This window comes from Populus alba, chromosome 19 (assembly GCF_005239225.2).
Source record: "Populus alba chromosome 19, ASM523922v2, whole genome shotgun sequence".
NCBI lineage: Eukaryota > Viridiplantae > Streptophyta > Magnoliopsida > Malpighiales > Salicaceae > Populus > Populus alba.
In genome coordinates, this window is record NC_133302.1 from 8595889 (window position 1) to 8613459 (window position 17571).

Below are 17571 nucleotides of genomic sequence, written 5' to 3' on the forward strand. Positions count from 1 at the left end.
AATTTATGGTAAATGTTTATCTTAAATGCAAGCCTATAACATAAATAAAAAGATTGATTGATGAGTTTAAGTACTGAAATTGAAAGGACAAAGAAATGGTCAAACTTAGAAAAGAGATGTCGGTTCAGTCCAAACTGGAATACTGTTCAATAATTGGGTAAAATCTGGAGTTATAGATCTCGGATTTAGGTCTGCTTTATATGGATGGAAAGATAAGACATAGACCTAAAACTTTCATGTGAAGTCCAAGATTTAAAAATGTCATTTTCAAGACCAAATTATAGCAACAACGGAAAAGTCTAATTTATCTTACAGCCCAAACACTATTCAATGTTCAACCCATATCTCGAGTTGTAGAAGTCCAAATGACCTCAATTGTTTTTTTCTGAAAAACTAAGACAATTTCCTAGAACTTTCATCACCAAGTCAAGATGTGGCCACCCATTCAACAATTAGTCATCAAATCAATAGTTTATTATGTTTATCTTCTTCATTATATTTAGCTAAGTTTATTATGTCAAGGTGAAAAGGTTTCACTAATGATGTTAGAATATGTATAATATAAACTCAACATGGACTTCAATGTTTATATCTAAGAAAGTTTGTTATTAACATGTCTTATATTTTTATCTTACTAATTCTCAATACATTGCTTGTTAAATGGTTAATCTAGATTTGTGTTGTATAACACTTGGTACAACAAATGCTTGGTACTTTCATAGCCAACCGTATGGTATAACCTACATCTGTGCTATGAAAGGAACTTGATTTGTTGTTAACATAAGTTAGCATTATAAATTCCTGATAATATTTAAAAGTTTGGTGTTACTTAAATAAGATAATTATTATGATCATGTTAAAAATTTATAATGAACTATTAAGGATAAATCATCCGATTGGAACATCCTTTGTGTGTGGTTTTCAGTTGATTAAAAAAAAGAGTTTATACTATACTTATTTCTAATACTATTAGTTGATTCTCTAACCTTGACAATTATTTTATCATTGTTTAATCCTCACATTAATCTTACATCTCAAAATCCTCTTTACCTCATCATCATCATCATCATCACTTATAATTTATATAGTGAACCTCCCTGTGATTCAACTCTGGTCTTGTCGGGTTATTTATTACTTCGACACTTCTACACTTGGGAGAAGACATCAATCTTTTGATCGTGTTAAGTTTTTAGCGCCGTTACTGAAGAAGTAAATTTCTGTACAAATTATAATTTTTGTTATATTTTTTTCCTTTCACTTTTCTTTTATCTAACTTTTGTTTCTTGTGTTTTGTCTCATTTTCATTTTCTTTTTCTTTTTCTTTTTCTTTTCTTCTTTTTATTCTTTTCCTACACGTGCATGAGAGTTTGGTCACGTACAGTAAATGATAAACTTTATAGGGTATCCTCATCTTCTTTAGAAAACATGGCTGAAGAGAATAATCAATCGCTTTATAATGAGAATAATAAAAATAATCGGGTTAGAACACTTAGAGACTACATGAATCCAACAAGAACAATTGCACGATCATGTATATTTTTTTCCTTCTGATGCATCTCATTTTAATTTTAAGCCAAACATTATTCAACTTTTACCTTCTTTTTATGGCTTAGATCTAGAAAATCCATACATGTATTTGAGAGAATTTGAAGAAGTTTGTAACATTTATAATAACTCAAATTGTAACATGAACACCATCAGATTAAAGCTTTTTTCTTTTTCTTTAAAAGATAAAGCTAAAATATGGCTACAAAATTTGAGACTAGGATCCATTCGTGCTTGGGATGAAATGCAACAACAATTTTTAAAGAAGTTTTTTCCATCTCACAGAACAAACTCTTTCATTTTACAAATCACCACTTTCACTAAAAAAACCAGGAAAAACATTTTACCAATGTTGGGATATATATCGAGACTTGCTTAATACTTGCCTTCATCATGGTTTTGAAACATGGAGATTGGTTTCACATTTTTATAAAGGATTAACACCTAAAGATAGGCAAATGGTGGAATTGATGTGCAATGAAACTTTTGAAGATAAAGACCATGATAAAGCAATGGAGTACCTGGACTTACTAGCTGAAAATGCTGAAAATTAGGACATTACGGGCACTAATGAGGCACCGGGTACAACCTTAGGGAAGATCATAACCTCCAAGCCAAATTTGCATCTTTAGCTAAAAAAATCAAGGCACTTGAATGTAAAAAAAGTGGTTAATTAAAATTTATTCAAGACATTGTGTGTCAAATCTATGAAACAAATGAACATGCAACCAATGATTGTCTAACTTTGTGTTCTTTTAAGGAATGCCTCCATGAATAAGCTCATGCTTTAAACAGTTTCCAAATGACCCATCATAACCCATACTCGCAAACATACAACCTAGATTAGAGAAATCACTCAAATTTCAGTTGGAAGAGTGATAACAATAATGCACAAACTTCACAGCCACTATTTCAAGTACACCATAATTTTCAAAATTCTCATGGATATGCACCTCATTATGCTCTACCTATTAGAAAAAATCTTTAGGAAACAGTGCATGCATTCATTTATTGAAAAGTAAGAGACAGTCAAGACTCAACTTGCTCAAAGCATGATAGGTTTTAAAGATGCTCTTGTAAAATTCACATCTGCTCTTAATTTTCAAGAGAACGGTAAGTTTCCATCTCAACCACAGAAAAATCCAAAGGGGTAATACAATGCAAATACAAGTAGTTCCGGAAGCCAACACATGGATCAAGTCAAATCAGTCATCACTATTCGTAGTGGTAAGGTTATTGAAAAATCCACTCATAAACCTTGTGAGAAAAATGATGAGTCAATCTCTGAGGGTAAGGAAGGGGTTGAATATGAACATTGTAAAGAAAAAACTGATTCCCCGCCAGCACTTTCATTTCCTCATGCCATAACTAAACAAGAAGAAATCAAGGATAAAAAAGGCACCTAAAATGTTGTCGCATATCATTTGTCAAAATTGACAATAGATTCAACATTCGACATCACACCAATCGATAATTACTTTCCTGATGAATCTTTACTTTCTGTTAGTTCAATGTCTTGGTTTGCTAAAAATATCAATTTTCTAGCTTTAGGATTTTTGCCAACTCTTTGGTTAACCAAGACAAAAGAAAGTTTTTAAGCAAAGTGCAAATTTTTTATTGGAATGACCCTTACTTATTCAACTATTGTCTTGATCAAATATTTCAAAATGTATTTCCGACAATGAGGTAAATAGTGTCATTAAATTTTGTCACTCTAAAGCATGTGGAGATCATTTTTCATAAAAAAAGACGATTGTAAAAATCTTACAAAGTGGATTTTACTGGCCTACCATGTTCAAGGGCTCATATGTATTCTGTAAAACTTGTGAAAATTGTCAAAAGGTGAGATTTATTTCAAAACATAGAAAGTCTTTAGATAATCTTCTATTAACTCTTAAGTCTCATCATAATGGAGATGTGCATCGTGCAATTCATGATTTATGGTCCCATTTTCATAATGAACATGCTCATCATAGTCTTGGGAATTTGACTAAAAAAAATCTTGTTTGCCAGTTTTTAAAAAAATTGGATGGGAAGCCTATCCCCAACCCATAGAGAGCGTTTAAGCCTTTCTTGGACGTAAGACCAAGGAAAGATGTGAGCCACAATCACAACTACATGTACATATATATGCTTATTAAAAAAAAAAGAAAAAAAAAAAGGAGGAAAGAAAGAGAGACTCCAACTGGCTTCCATATAGGTGATATGATTGCGTTTTCCTTTTCTTATCTATAAAACCTTCTTCTTCTTCTTTTTCCCTTTATCTCTACTCAACCCATACATTCTACAAGCATAGACAAGTCTTGAAATTGCAAGATCCTCAGCTCTTAAAATAAAAAAAAAATATTTGTTTTTTTTGTGGATCCAGTCCTGGGAAATAAAAAGAGTTAATAGAATCCACAAATCATCTTGGTCAGATACTAGCTGAGACAAATATTCATTTAGTATATGGGGGAGGCAACCTTGGGTTAATAGGGAGTGTGTCAACAACTGCATTCTTAGGAAGCAGTCAAGTTTTGAGGGTCGTCCCCAAAGCTTTAGCAAAAAGGGACATCATTGGAAAAATATTTGGAGAGGAACTACATGTCTCCACAATGTCATATCGAATGAATACAATGTTTAACCATGTTAATTCCTTCACTGCTTTACCAAGTGGTCTAGGCACATTGGAAGAGATCTTTCATATTTTTTATTGGGCCCAACTGCACATTCACCATAAACCTATATGTTTGTTAAAAGTTAATGGTTTTTATGATAATTTGTTATCTTTTATTGATCAAGCTGTGGAACAACAATTTCTAACATCTTTGACATGATAAATCATAATCTTTGTTGTTACTGCTGAACAATTGATTGACCAACTATAATCTTTCATACCTATAATTGATCCCTCAATAAGTCGTATAAATTGGTCAACTACTGAAAATCACAAAAAGCTTAAATTGGATTTGAGCATTTGTTTATGAAACTTTGTGTCTTTTGGTTTTGTTAATAAAACATTTAATTTGTTTTGTTATTTCTTATATTTGTTTAAGTGTGTTTCAGGTTCGGCAATGTTCGTTGTTTCAAGTGATGTCTTCTATACTCCATATTTCTACCTTAGAACATTGAGGACAATGTCTTGTTTTGGTTGGGGAGGAGGGTAGTAGTTGACATTAAAAAAAAACTTACTAACTATTTTTGCTATTATTAAAACCATTTGAAAAAATTGTTATTACTAGGATGGCAAAGTAAGGAAGAATTTTATTGACTCTTGAGACGCATCTTAGTAAACATTTTCCAATATTTATTTGCAATATTCATAACAAGGTCTATCACATACTTCTCTTGAAATATTCAGGTTTACAAACTCTCGCATTATTATCAATTGATTTTGCTCATATACTCATTTAACAAGTATTCTTAAACCTTTATTTTCACAAACAAACTTTAACATATGATTGTGGGTTGCACATTGGATTATTATATTATTTATATTCTTTTGTTAAAGGTAATAACTAAGGGAAAGGGATAGTATATAATTTGAAAAAAAAAGATAATAAATGTAATTAAATAAATAAATATAAACGTAGATAAATTTGGTTTCGTAGCCTCCCTAACCTAAGCAATTAAGCCCGAAGGGGTGTTTTAACACCTAATACTTTAAAGTCAACTGACTTGGGAGCTATTGGCCAAGTACTTATTACATGGATTGAGGAGAAAAGCTTAAGGGAATCAAACATTGCATTATTTACGTATCAATATCTGCAACTCAAGTTACTAAGCTCGTAAGGGTGTCTTAACACCTAATGCCCTAAGATCAACTGGTCTGAGAGTCATTAGCTGAAAGCTCGTTACATGGGTTAAAGATGCATTATGTTTTAAGTTATATGTATGTATATTAAAAAAAAAAAAGATAATAATCTCAACCTAAGGAAAAGTTAACCTTAAACATTAGAACACAATATTGTTTTCTTCCAATAAAAGCCCCATCATCTATGTTTTCATACATTGAGCACATAAAAAGAAAGGATCATTAATATTTTTTTTAAAAGGTATTGAGAAGATATATATATATATATATATATATATATATATATATATAAGTTTAATAAAAGCTTGTTTATCTGAATAGATTAATGGAAGTTGGATGATAAATGCCTTGCTTTGTGGAACTTGCAAATTGTTTTTTTATTTTAACGTTTTGATTACTATGGACTAGTAATAAGCTGGTTGGGGGTGTGATTAGTACTTAAAAGTGCATTTTTATCAAGGTTGTATATCATCATTTTGCACTTGAAGTATCAATAACTCCTTAACTAAAACATGTTTTATAATAACAAGTTTGATACTATAAGATACTTTAATTTATGGTAAATGTTCATCTTAAATGCAGGCCTATCACATAAATGAAAGGATTGATTAACGAGTTTAAGTACTGAAATTGAAAGGACAAAGAGAGGGTCAAACTTAGAAAAGAGATGTCGGTTTAGTCCAAACTGGAACACTGCTCGGTAATTGAGTCATACTTGAAGTTGTAGATCTCGAATTAAGGTTTGATTTATATGGATGGAATGATAAGACATAGACCTAAAAATTTCATATGGAGTCCAAGATTTAAAAAGGTCGTTTTCAAGTCCAAATTATAGCAACAATGGAGAAGTCTGAATCTGTCCTGCAACCCAAACACTGTTTAGTGTTTAACCCATATCTCGAGTTCTAGAAGTCCAAATGACCTCAATTTTTTTTTTTTTCTGAAAAGTTGAGACAATGTTCCTAGAACTTTCATTGGTACAGTTGGTTCAAATTCAGACATTATTAATGACGTTTTGTTCAGACAAGAAGATAAGGATTGTCATTAAGTCAAGATGTTGCCACCCACTCAGCAATTAATCATCAAATCAATAGTTTCAAATTTTGACCTATAAAGGGAGGCATTTGGCATGCATTTAAGCATCTTGGTTTTCCAGATCAAGATCATGCTCTTTATTTCTTTTTATATATTTTTGTAATGTTTAAGTTTTATTTCATGTTATATTTTCTTTAATCTCTTGTTTATGCTTTTCATTTCCTTTACTATACTTATGTTCTTATGTTGTTTATTTAAGTTTATCTTCTTCATTATATTTAGCTAAGTTTATCATGTCAAGGTGAAAAAGTTTCACTAATGGTGTTAGAATAGGTATAATATAAACTCAATATGGACTTCAATGTTTATATCCAAGAAAATTTGTTATTAACATGTATTATATTTTTATTTTACTAATTCTTAATACCTTGCTTTTTAAATGATTAATCTAGATTTGTGTTGTATAATACTTGGTACAACAAATGCTTTGCACAACAAATGCTTGACACTTTCATAGCCAACCGTATGGTATAACCTACACTTATACTATGAAAGGAACTTGATTTATTATTAACATAAGTTAACATCATGAATTCTTACAATATTTAAAATTTTGGTATTACTTAAATAAGATAATTAATATGATCATGTTAAAAATTTATAATGAACTATTAAGTATAAATCATCCGATTGGAACCTCTTTTATGTGTGGTTTCCAGTTAATTAATAAAAAGAGTTTATATTATACTTATTTCTAATACTATTAGTGAATCTTCTAACCTTGACAATTATTTTATCATTGTTTAATCCCCATATTAATCTTACATATCAAAGTCCTCTTTAACTTATTGTTGTTGTGGTTGTTGCTGTTTATAATTTATATAGTCAATCTCCCTGTGGTTCGATCTTGATTTTACCGGGTTATTTATTATTTTGACACTCCTACACTTGGAAGAATACATTAATTTTTTTGTTGAGGTTTGTAGGAAGGGGAATGTTTAGCCCAACAAGGATCTAGATAATAGGAGGTCATCCTAGTTTGCGAATATTCAGGAAATGATAAAGGCTTTATATTTGGATTGACTAATTCAATATGAAAAGACTTGAGTTGGATTTTGAGAGATTGAATCTTGTATTTTTTTTCTTCTTGATGATCTACGTATCTATCTGCTTATTAGACATAAATGAATAAATAAATAAATATTAATTTAATATTTTTTTAAAATAAAAAATATTTAAAAAGTTAAACCGAAAAGACAAACTTACCATCACATTTACGAAAATTTGAGGGCACAAATCCAAGTTAGCAAGCGTGCAAAGCTTGGGAAAAAAACTGCTTGCTTGGCAAGAAATTATTGGCTTCCAAAACCCAACAGAAATCTATCCTGTACCACCAAGAGACAGACACATCATGTAAGAGAAGACAAACACATAACGGTGGGGACAATATATCTCTCTCAAAAGTCCAAGTGTGGAGTGGCCCAACTTTTTCCTTCTCATAATTCTATGCCTTTTTCACTGTGCATAGAAAGAAAGAATTTTGGGCTTAGAGAGAGAGAGAGAGAGAGAGAGAGAGAGAGATCAAAACAAAAGAACTTGCAAGAAAGAAAGAAAGAAAGAACTGATGAATCACACAAAACATGTTACTTTCTTTTTTCAGTTTTTTTCACTCATAAATCCCATCTGATCAGATTTTCTTTCTCTTTTCTTTTGCATTCTTTCTTTTTAATGGCTAAAAGTGGAGTTCTTGAGACCATACCATGTACAGTGACAAAGGCAACAGAGTTAAAGAAAGAATTAGAGAAGCTAGTAAAGGCAATTCTTGATGAGGAGGATTATAGAGTGGAGGTCACTGATGAAGCCATGAGGGTTTTGAGTGTCTTGAAAGAATTGAAATTCAAGAAATCTTTGAAGATGGTAGATGATACAGTTGTCCCTGAAGAATTTAAATGTCCCATTTCAAGGGAGATAATGGGTGACCCTGTTGTCTTGGCTACTGGACAGGTAGAGACCATCAAGATTTGTCCTCTCTACTTTATTTATGCATTTGAGATTATTTTTTTCTATATTTCTTTTGGATTTGAGTGTTGTTTGAAGTTGAATCGTTCTTGGTTTGGATGCTATTTGAATGTGCATGCAAAAAAATCATCATCTTTGGGGATTTATTTTAAGGGTTTAATGCTAAATTTTGTCCTGGAATTTGAGTTGAATGTTTTTATATGCACTAGTAATTATAGATTTTTCAAGTTTTCTGCACATATGAATTTTGGTTCTTCGGAAAAATTGTTGAGGCCTGGGATTTTCAAAAAATTAATCTGTTGGTATTTCTGCAAGAACTGAGATTTTTCAAACACTGGGATTTGCTTTTGAAATTGTAGAATGAGTAGATTTTCCCCTTTTTCTTTGGTTTATGTGTATTTAATTTCTATTAACAAATTTATTGGAACAAGGAATTGCAGCGCACCCAATGTAGAAGATTTTTTCTTTTGAGAAACTTGGCCCAAAATTAAGAAAAGGTATTTTGTGGGCGAAAATCTGGTTGTTGTTTTTTTTTTTTTTTTTTTTAATCATTTCCTCCATCCATAATTTTGAGATTAGTGCTGAGGTAACTCCAGTTTTAATTCTGTATACAGACTTGATATTTCTTGTTCAACCTTTTGCCATCATTTTCCATATTTGAGATAACTTAGTCAGATGGCCAATCTATCTTTGGGATAGTGGCCTCACAGACTAGGACAAGGAATTGACCCCGTTCTTAAGCATTAATGAATCTGTCACCAACATAGTGAAGATGTTCTTGTGCTATGATTGATGCTAGAAGAGTTATACTGATTTGTATTTGTGATAGTGACCTTGCCACTAGAACGAGGAATGAACAGTCCATGTTCATTTTACTTGAATTCCTTTGCTATTTCAAGCTGGTTTCATTTTTATTCAATGATTTGTTGGCTATAGTATAGAGTCACTCATTTATTGAAATGTTTGTTGATTTCTAGACTTATGATCTACCATTCATCCAAAGATGGCTAAATGAAGGGCATCGAACGTGTCCCCAGACCCAGCAAGTCCTTTCTCACACTATCCTGACCCCTAATCATTTGGTGCGAGAAATGATTTCACAGTGGTGCAAGGAGCGTGGAATTGAGCTACCAAGGCCCGAGAAGGATGTTGATGAGGTGCGTACTGATGCGGACAGAGGCCATTTGAAGTCACTGCTTGAAAAGATGTCCTCTTCCCTTTCAGATCAAAAGGAAGCTGCAAAAGAGCTTCGGCTGCTTACTAAAAGGATGCCATCATTCCGGGCCCTTTTCAGTGACTCAACCGATGCCATTCCAAAATTGCTCAATCCACTATCACCAGGCAGAGCTAACACTCACCCTGATCTGCAAGAAGATTTAATCACAACAGTTTTGAACCTCTCCATTCATGACAATAATAAACGGCTAGCTGCAGAAAATCCACTTGTCATCCCTCTGCTTGTTGAATCTGTAAAATCTGGAACTATTGAAACAAGAAGCAATGCTGCCGCCGCCATCTTCTCCTTGTCAGCCCTAGATTCGAACAAGCTCATTATTGGAAAATCAGGTGCTCTCAAACCTCTAATTGACCTTTTAGAAGAAGGGCATCCACTGGCAATGAAGGATGCTGCATCGGCAATATTCAACCTATGTCTTGTCCTTGAGAATAAAGGTAGGGCTGTCCGAGAAGGGGCAGTCAGGGTAATCCTTAAAAAAATCATGGATTGCATCTTTGTTGATGAGTTGTTGGCTATTCTTGCAATGCTTGCTAGCCATCAGAAAGCTGTTGAGGAAATGGGGGAGCTTGGTGCGGTTCATTGTTTGCTTGGCATTATAAGGGAGAGCAGTTCTGAGCGCAACAAAGAGAATTGTGTTGCAATTTTACACACAATCTGTCTAAACGACTACTCTAAATGGAGGGACATTAGGGAAGAGGAAAATGCCAACGGTACGCTTTCGAGACTCGCAGAGAGTGGGACTTCAAGAGCCAAGAGGAAAGCTAATAGCATCCTCGAGAGACTGAATAGAGCTGCTTCACTCACACATACTGCATGATAGAATAAACAACATATTCTGAAGATATTGCCTATTAGTCCTTGTACATGCTGTCTTCCTACACTCTCTCATTGTACAGACCGATAGTTTGGCCATTTACTGTAAAAAGTTCACATATCGGTACATGTTTCCTATTTCTGTTCCAGGCTGGTTTTGGTTCATCCAAGGATAACACATGAGCAAAGAACATATGGAGTTTAACCCCTAATATGATGAGTGGATATAAAATAGTTATACTGGTGAGTTTTTTACGCTGTGTCTTCATCTTCCTGCCTCTTGATTTCTTCAAGTTTGTTTTCCTGTCTTCACTTGAATGTCTTTTTCATTTAAACCAAGTTAGTACCTTCGATGTCAATGGATTGTGATATTGCATCATGTAATTCCGATAATGTTGCCATCTAAGAGGACTGAAAGAGGGCAGGGCCACCTGATTTGTAAGGGATTCACACGGACCGTTTGATTAGCGATTGCAGTTGTAGGGTCTCAATTGTTCCTTTCACCATCAACTTTGAGAGTGTCGGCACCATATAACATAACAAAACATATATTTTGTTTAGTAATCTGGTTTTGAGTGGCCGGCTTAAGTACCCACGTATTCAAGTTTAGTGCACTGTACACTGACAAGATTTGGACGGTTCTGTAGGAATCAAGAGCTAGAATTAAGGAAGATAAAGAGTAAAAAGTGATGGGGATATCCAGTATCTTCATGTTGGGCTGACTGGTTTTTCCACGTTTCTGCCATCTACTAGTTTACCTTCCATGGTGGGAATTTTTTTTTGTAGAGTTGCACTATGTACTCAACTTCTTGTTAGGTTAAATAGCCGCCCCTCCTTACAGCAGCAAACAACTAGAGATGTTCTGTAAATAGGTATTGAATTATAGTGGATAGGAACACTCATACATCTTTTCCCATTATAATATGAATCTCTGCAAGGATTAATATTCACGCACCCTTTCATTAGGTAGATGTAAGGTCACGTTGACCTTTTCTACCATTTTTGCTCTGCTTCAAGAATTCTCAGAGATCAGTGTCGGTGAAAATCATCAAAAAAACATCACTAGCTGTCGCCAGCAACGCTTTGATTGTCATTAAACCACCTTTGACTGGTAATTGAAAATTATTTCATAAAAAAGTTATTTCTTCTCGCCTGCATTGCTTGTGTCACTTGTGATGCCGACCCACACTGTTTTAAAGATGGTTAATCTGTCTCTGTCATCAGTTTGTGCATCACCTGACCATCTAGCACTACGGAGATTAAATAAACTATTTCTCAATGGATTGTAAACTTGAGTTTCAACTAGCCAGATGGTATATATTTAGTGACTTTGTGCTTAGAGTTAACTTGCTATGTGCTATGAATTTCCTCTAATGGCAACTGTAACATTTACACAGACTATCAGCATCATCTGCAGAATCGAATAATGAGGTTTGATTGGCTCTCAGCATTTGTGGGATGAGAGAGGCTGGTAGCTTCTGCTTCTGCTTCTAGATGCGTTTTAAAAGTGCGTGCGGTCTAATCTGCTAAAGGACATCGAAAACCCTTGAAAAAGGTTGTCAGGATGAGGAAATGCTGACCACCATTGCTAAAGGATATCCAAAACCTGCATTATTGTACTGTAGCTTGAGACGTGTCATGTGCTGGAATCTTAATTTTGTTGTGACTTTAGACATGGTGGTTAGATGGCGAAGGCAAAGGGCGTGTCGTTCTCAAGATGAATGGATGTGATGCACAGGCTGCGTTAATGCCACATTTTTGTGTTTGCTTTCGGTTTCGAGTGGTCCATGAAGACGTGAGAGGACAATTCTTCAGAGCTTGGCAATCGATACCTTAAAAATGGTTAAAAATGACGATTTCTGACAATTATTCCTTGCTTAATGCATGGTTTTCTTGAAAATGGAAGACCCGAAGTAGCGTATCTACTTTTCTGGTCCGTTTTTCCTTCCATGTGTCTGAAGAAATGGACCTTCGGCTTCTGTCACCTGATAACCAGGGCCTGTGTAATTGCTGTCATATATTTCAACTTGGCGAAACCCACTCCAACAAGAAACAAAGACCTAGATTGTGGTGCGCGTAGGATTAATTAAGGTAGGTATAAATTGATTCAAATATTTATATTAAAAAAAAAAACACAAGTTGTGATATAATATTAATTTTTTCCTGTGCAAATTACATACTTCATGTTTATAAAATTGTATTAAATATTTCTATCCAAATTGGACAAAACATTGTAGACAAAACTATGAGAAGTCAATCATTCATGTTTATAAAATTGAAACATTAAAAAAAAAAAAAAAAAAGTAATTTTCGAGTCTAATCTGAACATGAAAAAAACTCAGTTGACAAGTAAAATGATTTCTTATACAATTATATCTTTAAAAAATATTACTTAAATTTCAGTTCAATTCAATTGTTAAAATAAAAATTATAGCTGTTTTTATTATACCATGTGTCGGATTAAATGACTAAAAACATGTCTTCCGATTTTTTAACCAAAAAGTTGAATTGATCACCTCTAAATTCAACTAGATTGCACCAAAACTAGTGACTAATGTAGCTTCAGAAATATATTTAAAAAAAATAAATAAATAAATTTGGTGCAATGGAATCAATGTAATTTGCGTTTTCTTTTACTAACCTTTGAAAAAGTTAATAGATAATAACAAGGTAAAGACCCCATCCCTTCATTGCTCGAGACCCCATCTCCACAAAGAAGCTTTTGAACTTATGTATTTGTCATTTTGTCCAGTCTTATTTATGGCACTATTGTCCACAAAATTCAGCAAAACAATCAATTTCCCCATGTACAAGTCTACACTATAATTTACGAGTGGTTTGCATTTTGCAACGCTGAAATGACCTTGGAAAAGATTCAAACCCTTTAATTTTCTCGTCTTTTCTCGAGAAAATTGTCCTCTATGATTACTAGTGCATGTGAGATGGTATGATTGCATGTTTCCAAGAAAAACTACCAAAGAAAGAAAGAGGACAGGATTTTATTCAATAATGTGGTCCTCCACGGTTTTTTTAATAAAAAAAAAAATATTAAAATGTTGCTTGTTATAAAAATTATTATTATTAATATTAGCATATCAAAAAAATTAAAAAAAACAATTTAAAAACCATCAATTTAATGTTTTTTTCAAACCAAAAAATAAAAGCTACCTCATGCCAATCTTTATTCTCTATGCTTCTCGAGTAGAAAATGATAAATTGTATAGCATTATAATAATGGTATATAAATCAATGTTTAATTTGATATAGTTAACAGAAGAAGTGTTGTGCCAAATAAGATGACATCTGATATCGTCTCGGGAAAACAAGGCTTTCTAGACTCGAAGGAATGTTAACCACCATTTCATCACAAAGCTAGGAGCTAGTGTCAAAATTTATTGTCTGTTTCGAATTAAAGTTATAGTTATTTTTTAAAAGTATTTTTTATATTAAAATAATATTTTTTTATTTTTTAAAAATTAATTTTACGATGAACATATCAAAATAATTTAAAATATTAAAAAAATAATAATTTTTAACAGAAAAAAATAAATGATTTTTTAAAAAATACAGATATAACCACGATTTTAAAAAAAATTAAAAGCTAAATGAAGCTCTTCTTGTTTTGTTTCTTATTATCTTTTCCTTCGGAAAGCAGCAACCAAATTCTTCTACCCTGAAGGCTGAAGGCATCCCTTTTCTCCAAAGAAGATATTGTAAAGGCTCAAGTGTCATCTATAGGGCCTGGTCAGCCAGGAAGCTGCGTTGACCTTGAGCCCAAATTGCTCAAGCTCGAATCCATGGAGGACAGTGATTTCACGATTGGTTTGTAGACTACTCATTGAAGCACTTGATGCAAGTTAGAGCATTCAGCTGTGCTGGTTCATTGAAAAATTACTTTAATATATTTTTAAACAAAAGATACATTCAATATATTATTAAAAAAAAAAATCTAAAACCAATCATTTCATCGTCTGAGAAGCCATATTTGTTTAAATTAATTAAAATCAGAACCAAAAATTTAAGATAATTTGTAACATACATATATAAGCATAGCATAGGTTACATCGTTTTAACTACAACTACTACAAGTTAGGCATTCCAAGCGGAACAAAAAGCCCATGGAGTCTTGTTCTTCACCTCCATATATATATATATATATAAGCACTCTCGTGACGGGAGCTCCTTGTGGTCCAAATCTATGAAACACAAGCGGGTACAAGGCATGAGAACAAGCCTGGTCTTTTCTTCTGCATGCATGCAAGCAAAGAGAGCAGGAAAAATACAATTAGATCACTTTCCGAATCTCCCAATAATTAAGTTGATGTTTCCTTGCTAAAAAATGTCAAAAACGAAAACAATGAGCTGTGCTCTGGTTCCGCCATGAAAATGGTGGAGGATTTGAGCATATCATTATGCGAGGCAGGTGGAGCTACCTCACACGGTGTCTAGAAAATTTATTCAACACGACACTCTTACTTTTACCATGATGACATTTAGGAGTCTCGTTTTTCAAAATGATGGGGACCTTTTGGCGATAAATGGCTTTTTTTCCTGGCAAATTTCCATAAAAATTTCAACATCAATCAGAAATCTAGGGGTTGAAAAGAAGTTTTATCCAAACCACTATTTTTTTTTCAAAACTAGTTTTGTTTGAAGAAAATAAAGGGAAAATAAGACGCGTGGTTTTATCCAAACCAATATCTGATTTATTTTTTATTGGAATTTGTGTCGATCTATTTAAAAAATTCTTTAAAAGAACGCTATTCCACCTACCACGACTTTTATAAAAATGCTGCTCTTTTCAATGGTTTTGATCGATGTTAGAAGGAGATTAGCTCTCAAACCACATGCTAGAAAATGAAAAGACATGGATTGATGGTTCTAGGCTTCTAGCTTCCGACACAGTGTAATCAGAAGTCAGCTGTTGCTTAGACTATTGTTTTTCCTTTTTATTGAGACTTTTTTGGCCCTTCGAATTAAGAAACTATATGCTCTTACCCTACAGATTCCACATTTTAGCTAGCTTACTCCCCCATTTTGACTAATCTAGGTACAGCACAAACTGCATTACTGCATATCCTCGTATATTCAAGGAGGAAAAGAAGCAAACTTACCCGCTTGGAAGAGCGGAGGAGCTCAGGTGAGATTTTGTAGAGATCTTCATCGATGGCCTTAGGAGGTTTAACCGGAGCTTTGGCAACAATTACAGTGTCCATTTTCTGAGAATATTGCGATATCTTATTCTTATGGTACACTGTGGGTTGTGGCTGCTGCTGCTGTTTCTTTGCCGGTTCAGTCACGTCACAGACTTTTCCCTGCTTTCTCTGCTCCTTACCATGCGTGCCTCGCTTTTCCCTCATTCTTGTCTACAAATTCAACACCGTCATCATTACTCTCATCATCATTATTGATCTTTACGTTATGTAGCATCTTCATATTCATCATCAACCTACGACGACTCTAATTTTCCCGGCAACAAATTTATTTTACTTATCCTTAAAATACACTTAATATCTATCTGGCCATACCATCATCATATATCAAATGATAAAAAAAAAATTAAAAAAAAAATTGAAAAATGGCCAAGATCAAGGACAAACCTTCACAGGGGGAGGAAGATTACGAGAAGGTTTGCTGATATCAGAAGCATATAGATCACCACGCATGTCCTGATGACCACATTCTCCAGAGGAATTATGAGTGGTACTGAATCGGATCAATCCTGCCTGTCTTGCAGATTCAAAATACTGCGTGATTGGCAGCTCGTTTGCTTGGTCCCAGTTTCCAAATGCTGGTATTTGTCCACTTCTCCTCCACTCCTATCAACACACAGAACACCACAAAAAATTAAGGAGATATAATATTTATTTAGATCTTGAACTTCAATGGGAAGCTAAGAATTAAAAAAAAAAAACGTCCCATATAAAGAAATTTCAAGATTACTATAGCATTAGTACATATTGTATCATGAAATGGAAAAAAGAGGGAGAGAAAGGGAGCAGAAAACAGTAGAAAGAAGCCAGTTCTGAAAGATTGTGAGAGTAAGAAGCCAAGAAATGGCAGGAGAGCTTACATCCATTCTGGTTGATTTTGGCAGTGTAACGCAAGAAGCCAAAGAAAAAGAGAGAAACAAAAAGTCTATAAAGGGTAGAGAAAAAGAAAGGAGCTTGAAAAGGGAGAACAAAAGGGTTAAAAACAAGGGAGTTTGGGGATCATCCTCTCTCAAGAAAACACCCCGAAGACATGAAAGTTGTAGATTCTAACTCAGAATTGAAGAGAGAATCGGCAAAGAAAGATACATTTCATATCTTTATAGCACGCAGTACTAGAACAGAAAGGAAAGGGGTTTGGCTTTTGCTGGTCTTGTACTCGTTTTGTGTTGCAACTTGCTAGCTTCTCTTCTCTCTTTCTTTCTTTTCTGTTTCCAGCTTTTACAGATTACAGCACAGTAGAGCAACCTTTTTGACCTCTAAATCCTTTATTGCTCGATCTTTTCTTTCTTCAACCTGGATTCACGCCACAGACAGGGAACTGGGACCCACATATTTTAGGGTTTTTCCCACCTCGATTTGGGTGCTGGAACTGTTACAAAAAGCGAGTCTCTGACTGTGGAGTATGGCCAAACTGAAAGGTAATTCTTTTTAATTGAGCACTGTTCAAGATTGAGAATTACGTAAGAGTGCGGTAGCGACATGTCCAGACTAGTGAATGCTGCCAAGAGTTTGAAAAGGTCGAAGAGGAGTAAAGGAAGGTGCTGTCTCCGCTTACCCATTGTTAAGAAGCAGTCCTTTACCTCAACTTTGAAGAGAAAAGATGGGTTGTTTTTACTCGACTTCTTTAAGAATGTGTCCAGTTTGATTCTTGTATTCAAATTCAAGACAGAATTTGACATTGCATTGCATTGCAAGTTAGGATCTTTTATTTCCCAATCTTTTTGTATTTATTTATTATTAAAAAAGTTTATCAATAAAAAATACTTTCTAGTAAAAAAAAATTAATTTAATTTTTAAGAAAGTGTTTTCCTTTTATTTTGGATGAAAAACATTTTTTAAAAGTTATGAAAAATTTAGAAATATCAACTATGTTTGTTTCCCGAAAAAAGATTTTCAGGAAACTATTTTCCAAACTT

The 17571-nt window shown here is 33.6% G+C and overlaps 2 protein-coding genes across 2 annotated transcripts; one reads left to right on the top strand and one right to left on the bottom strand.

Annotated features, from left to right (window-relative positions):
• The first annotated feature begins 7908 nt into the window (after positions 1–7908).
• Positions 7909–10697, top strand: LOC118046778 (U-box domain-containing protein 9). The gene is made up of 2 exons (XM_035055789.2): positions 7909–8377; positions 9370–10697. Exons 1-2 carry the CDS (start codon positions 8102–8104, stop codon positions 10444–10446), a joined length of 1353 nt encoding a protein of 450 aa, XP_034911680.2. The 5' UTR covers positions 7909–8101; the 3' UTR covers positions 10447–10697.
• A 3707-nt stretch (positions 10698–14404) lies between these two features.
• On the bottom strand, positions 14405–16961 carry LOC118046779 (uncharacterized). Its single transcript, XM_035055790.2, has 4 exons — positions 16516–16961; positions 16043–16261; positions 15557–15808; positions 14405–14689 (listed from the first exon to the last, which is right to left on the bottom strand). The coding sequence occupies exons 1-4, from the start codon at positions 16519–16521 to the stop codon at positions 14639–14641; spliced, it is 528 nt and encodes a 175-aa protein (XP_034911681.1). The 5' UTR covers positions 16522–16961; the 3' UTR covers positions 14405–14638.
• Between the last annotated feature and the right edge of the window lie 610 nt (positions 16962–17571).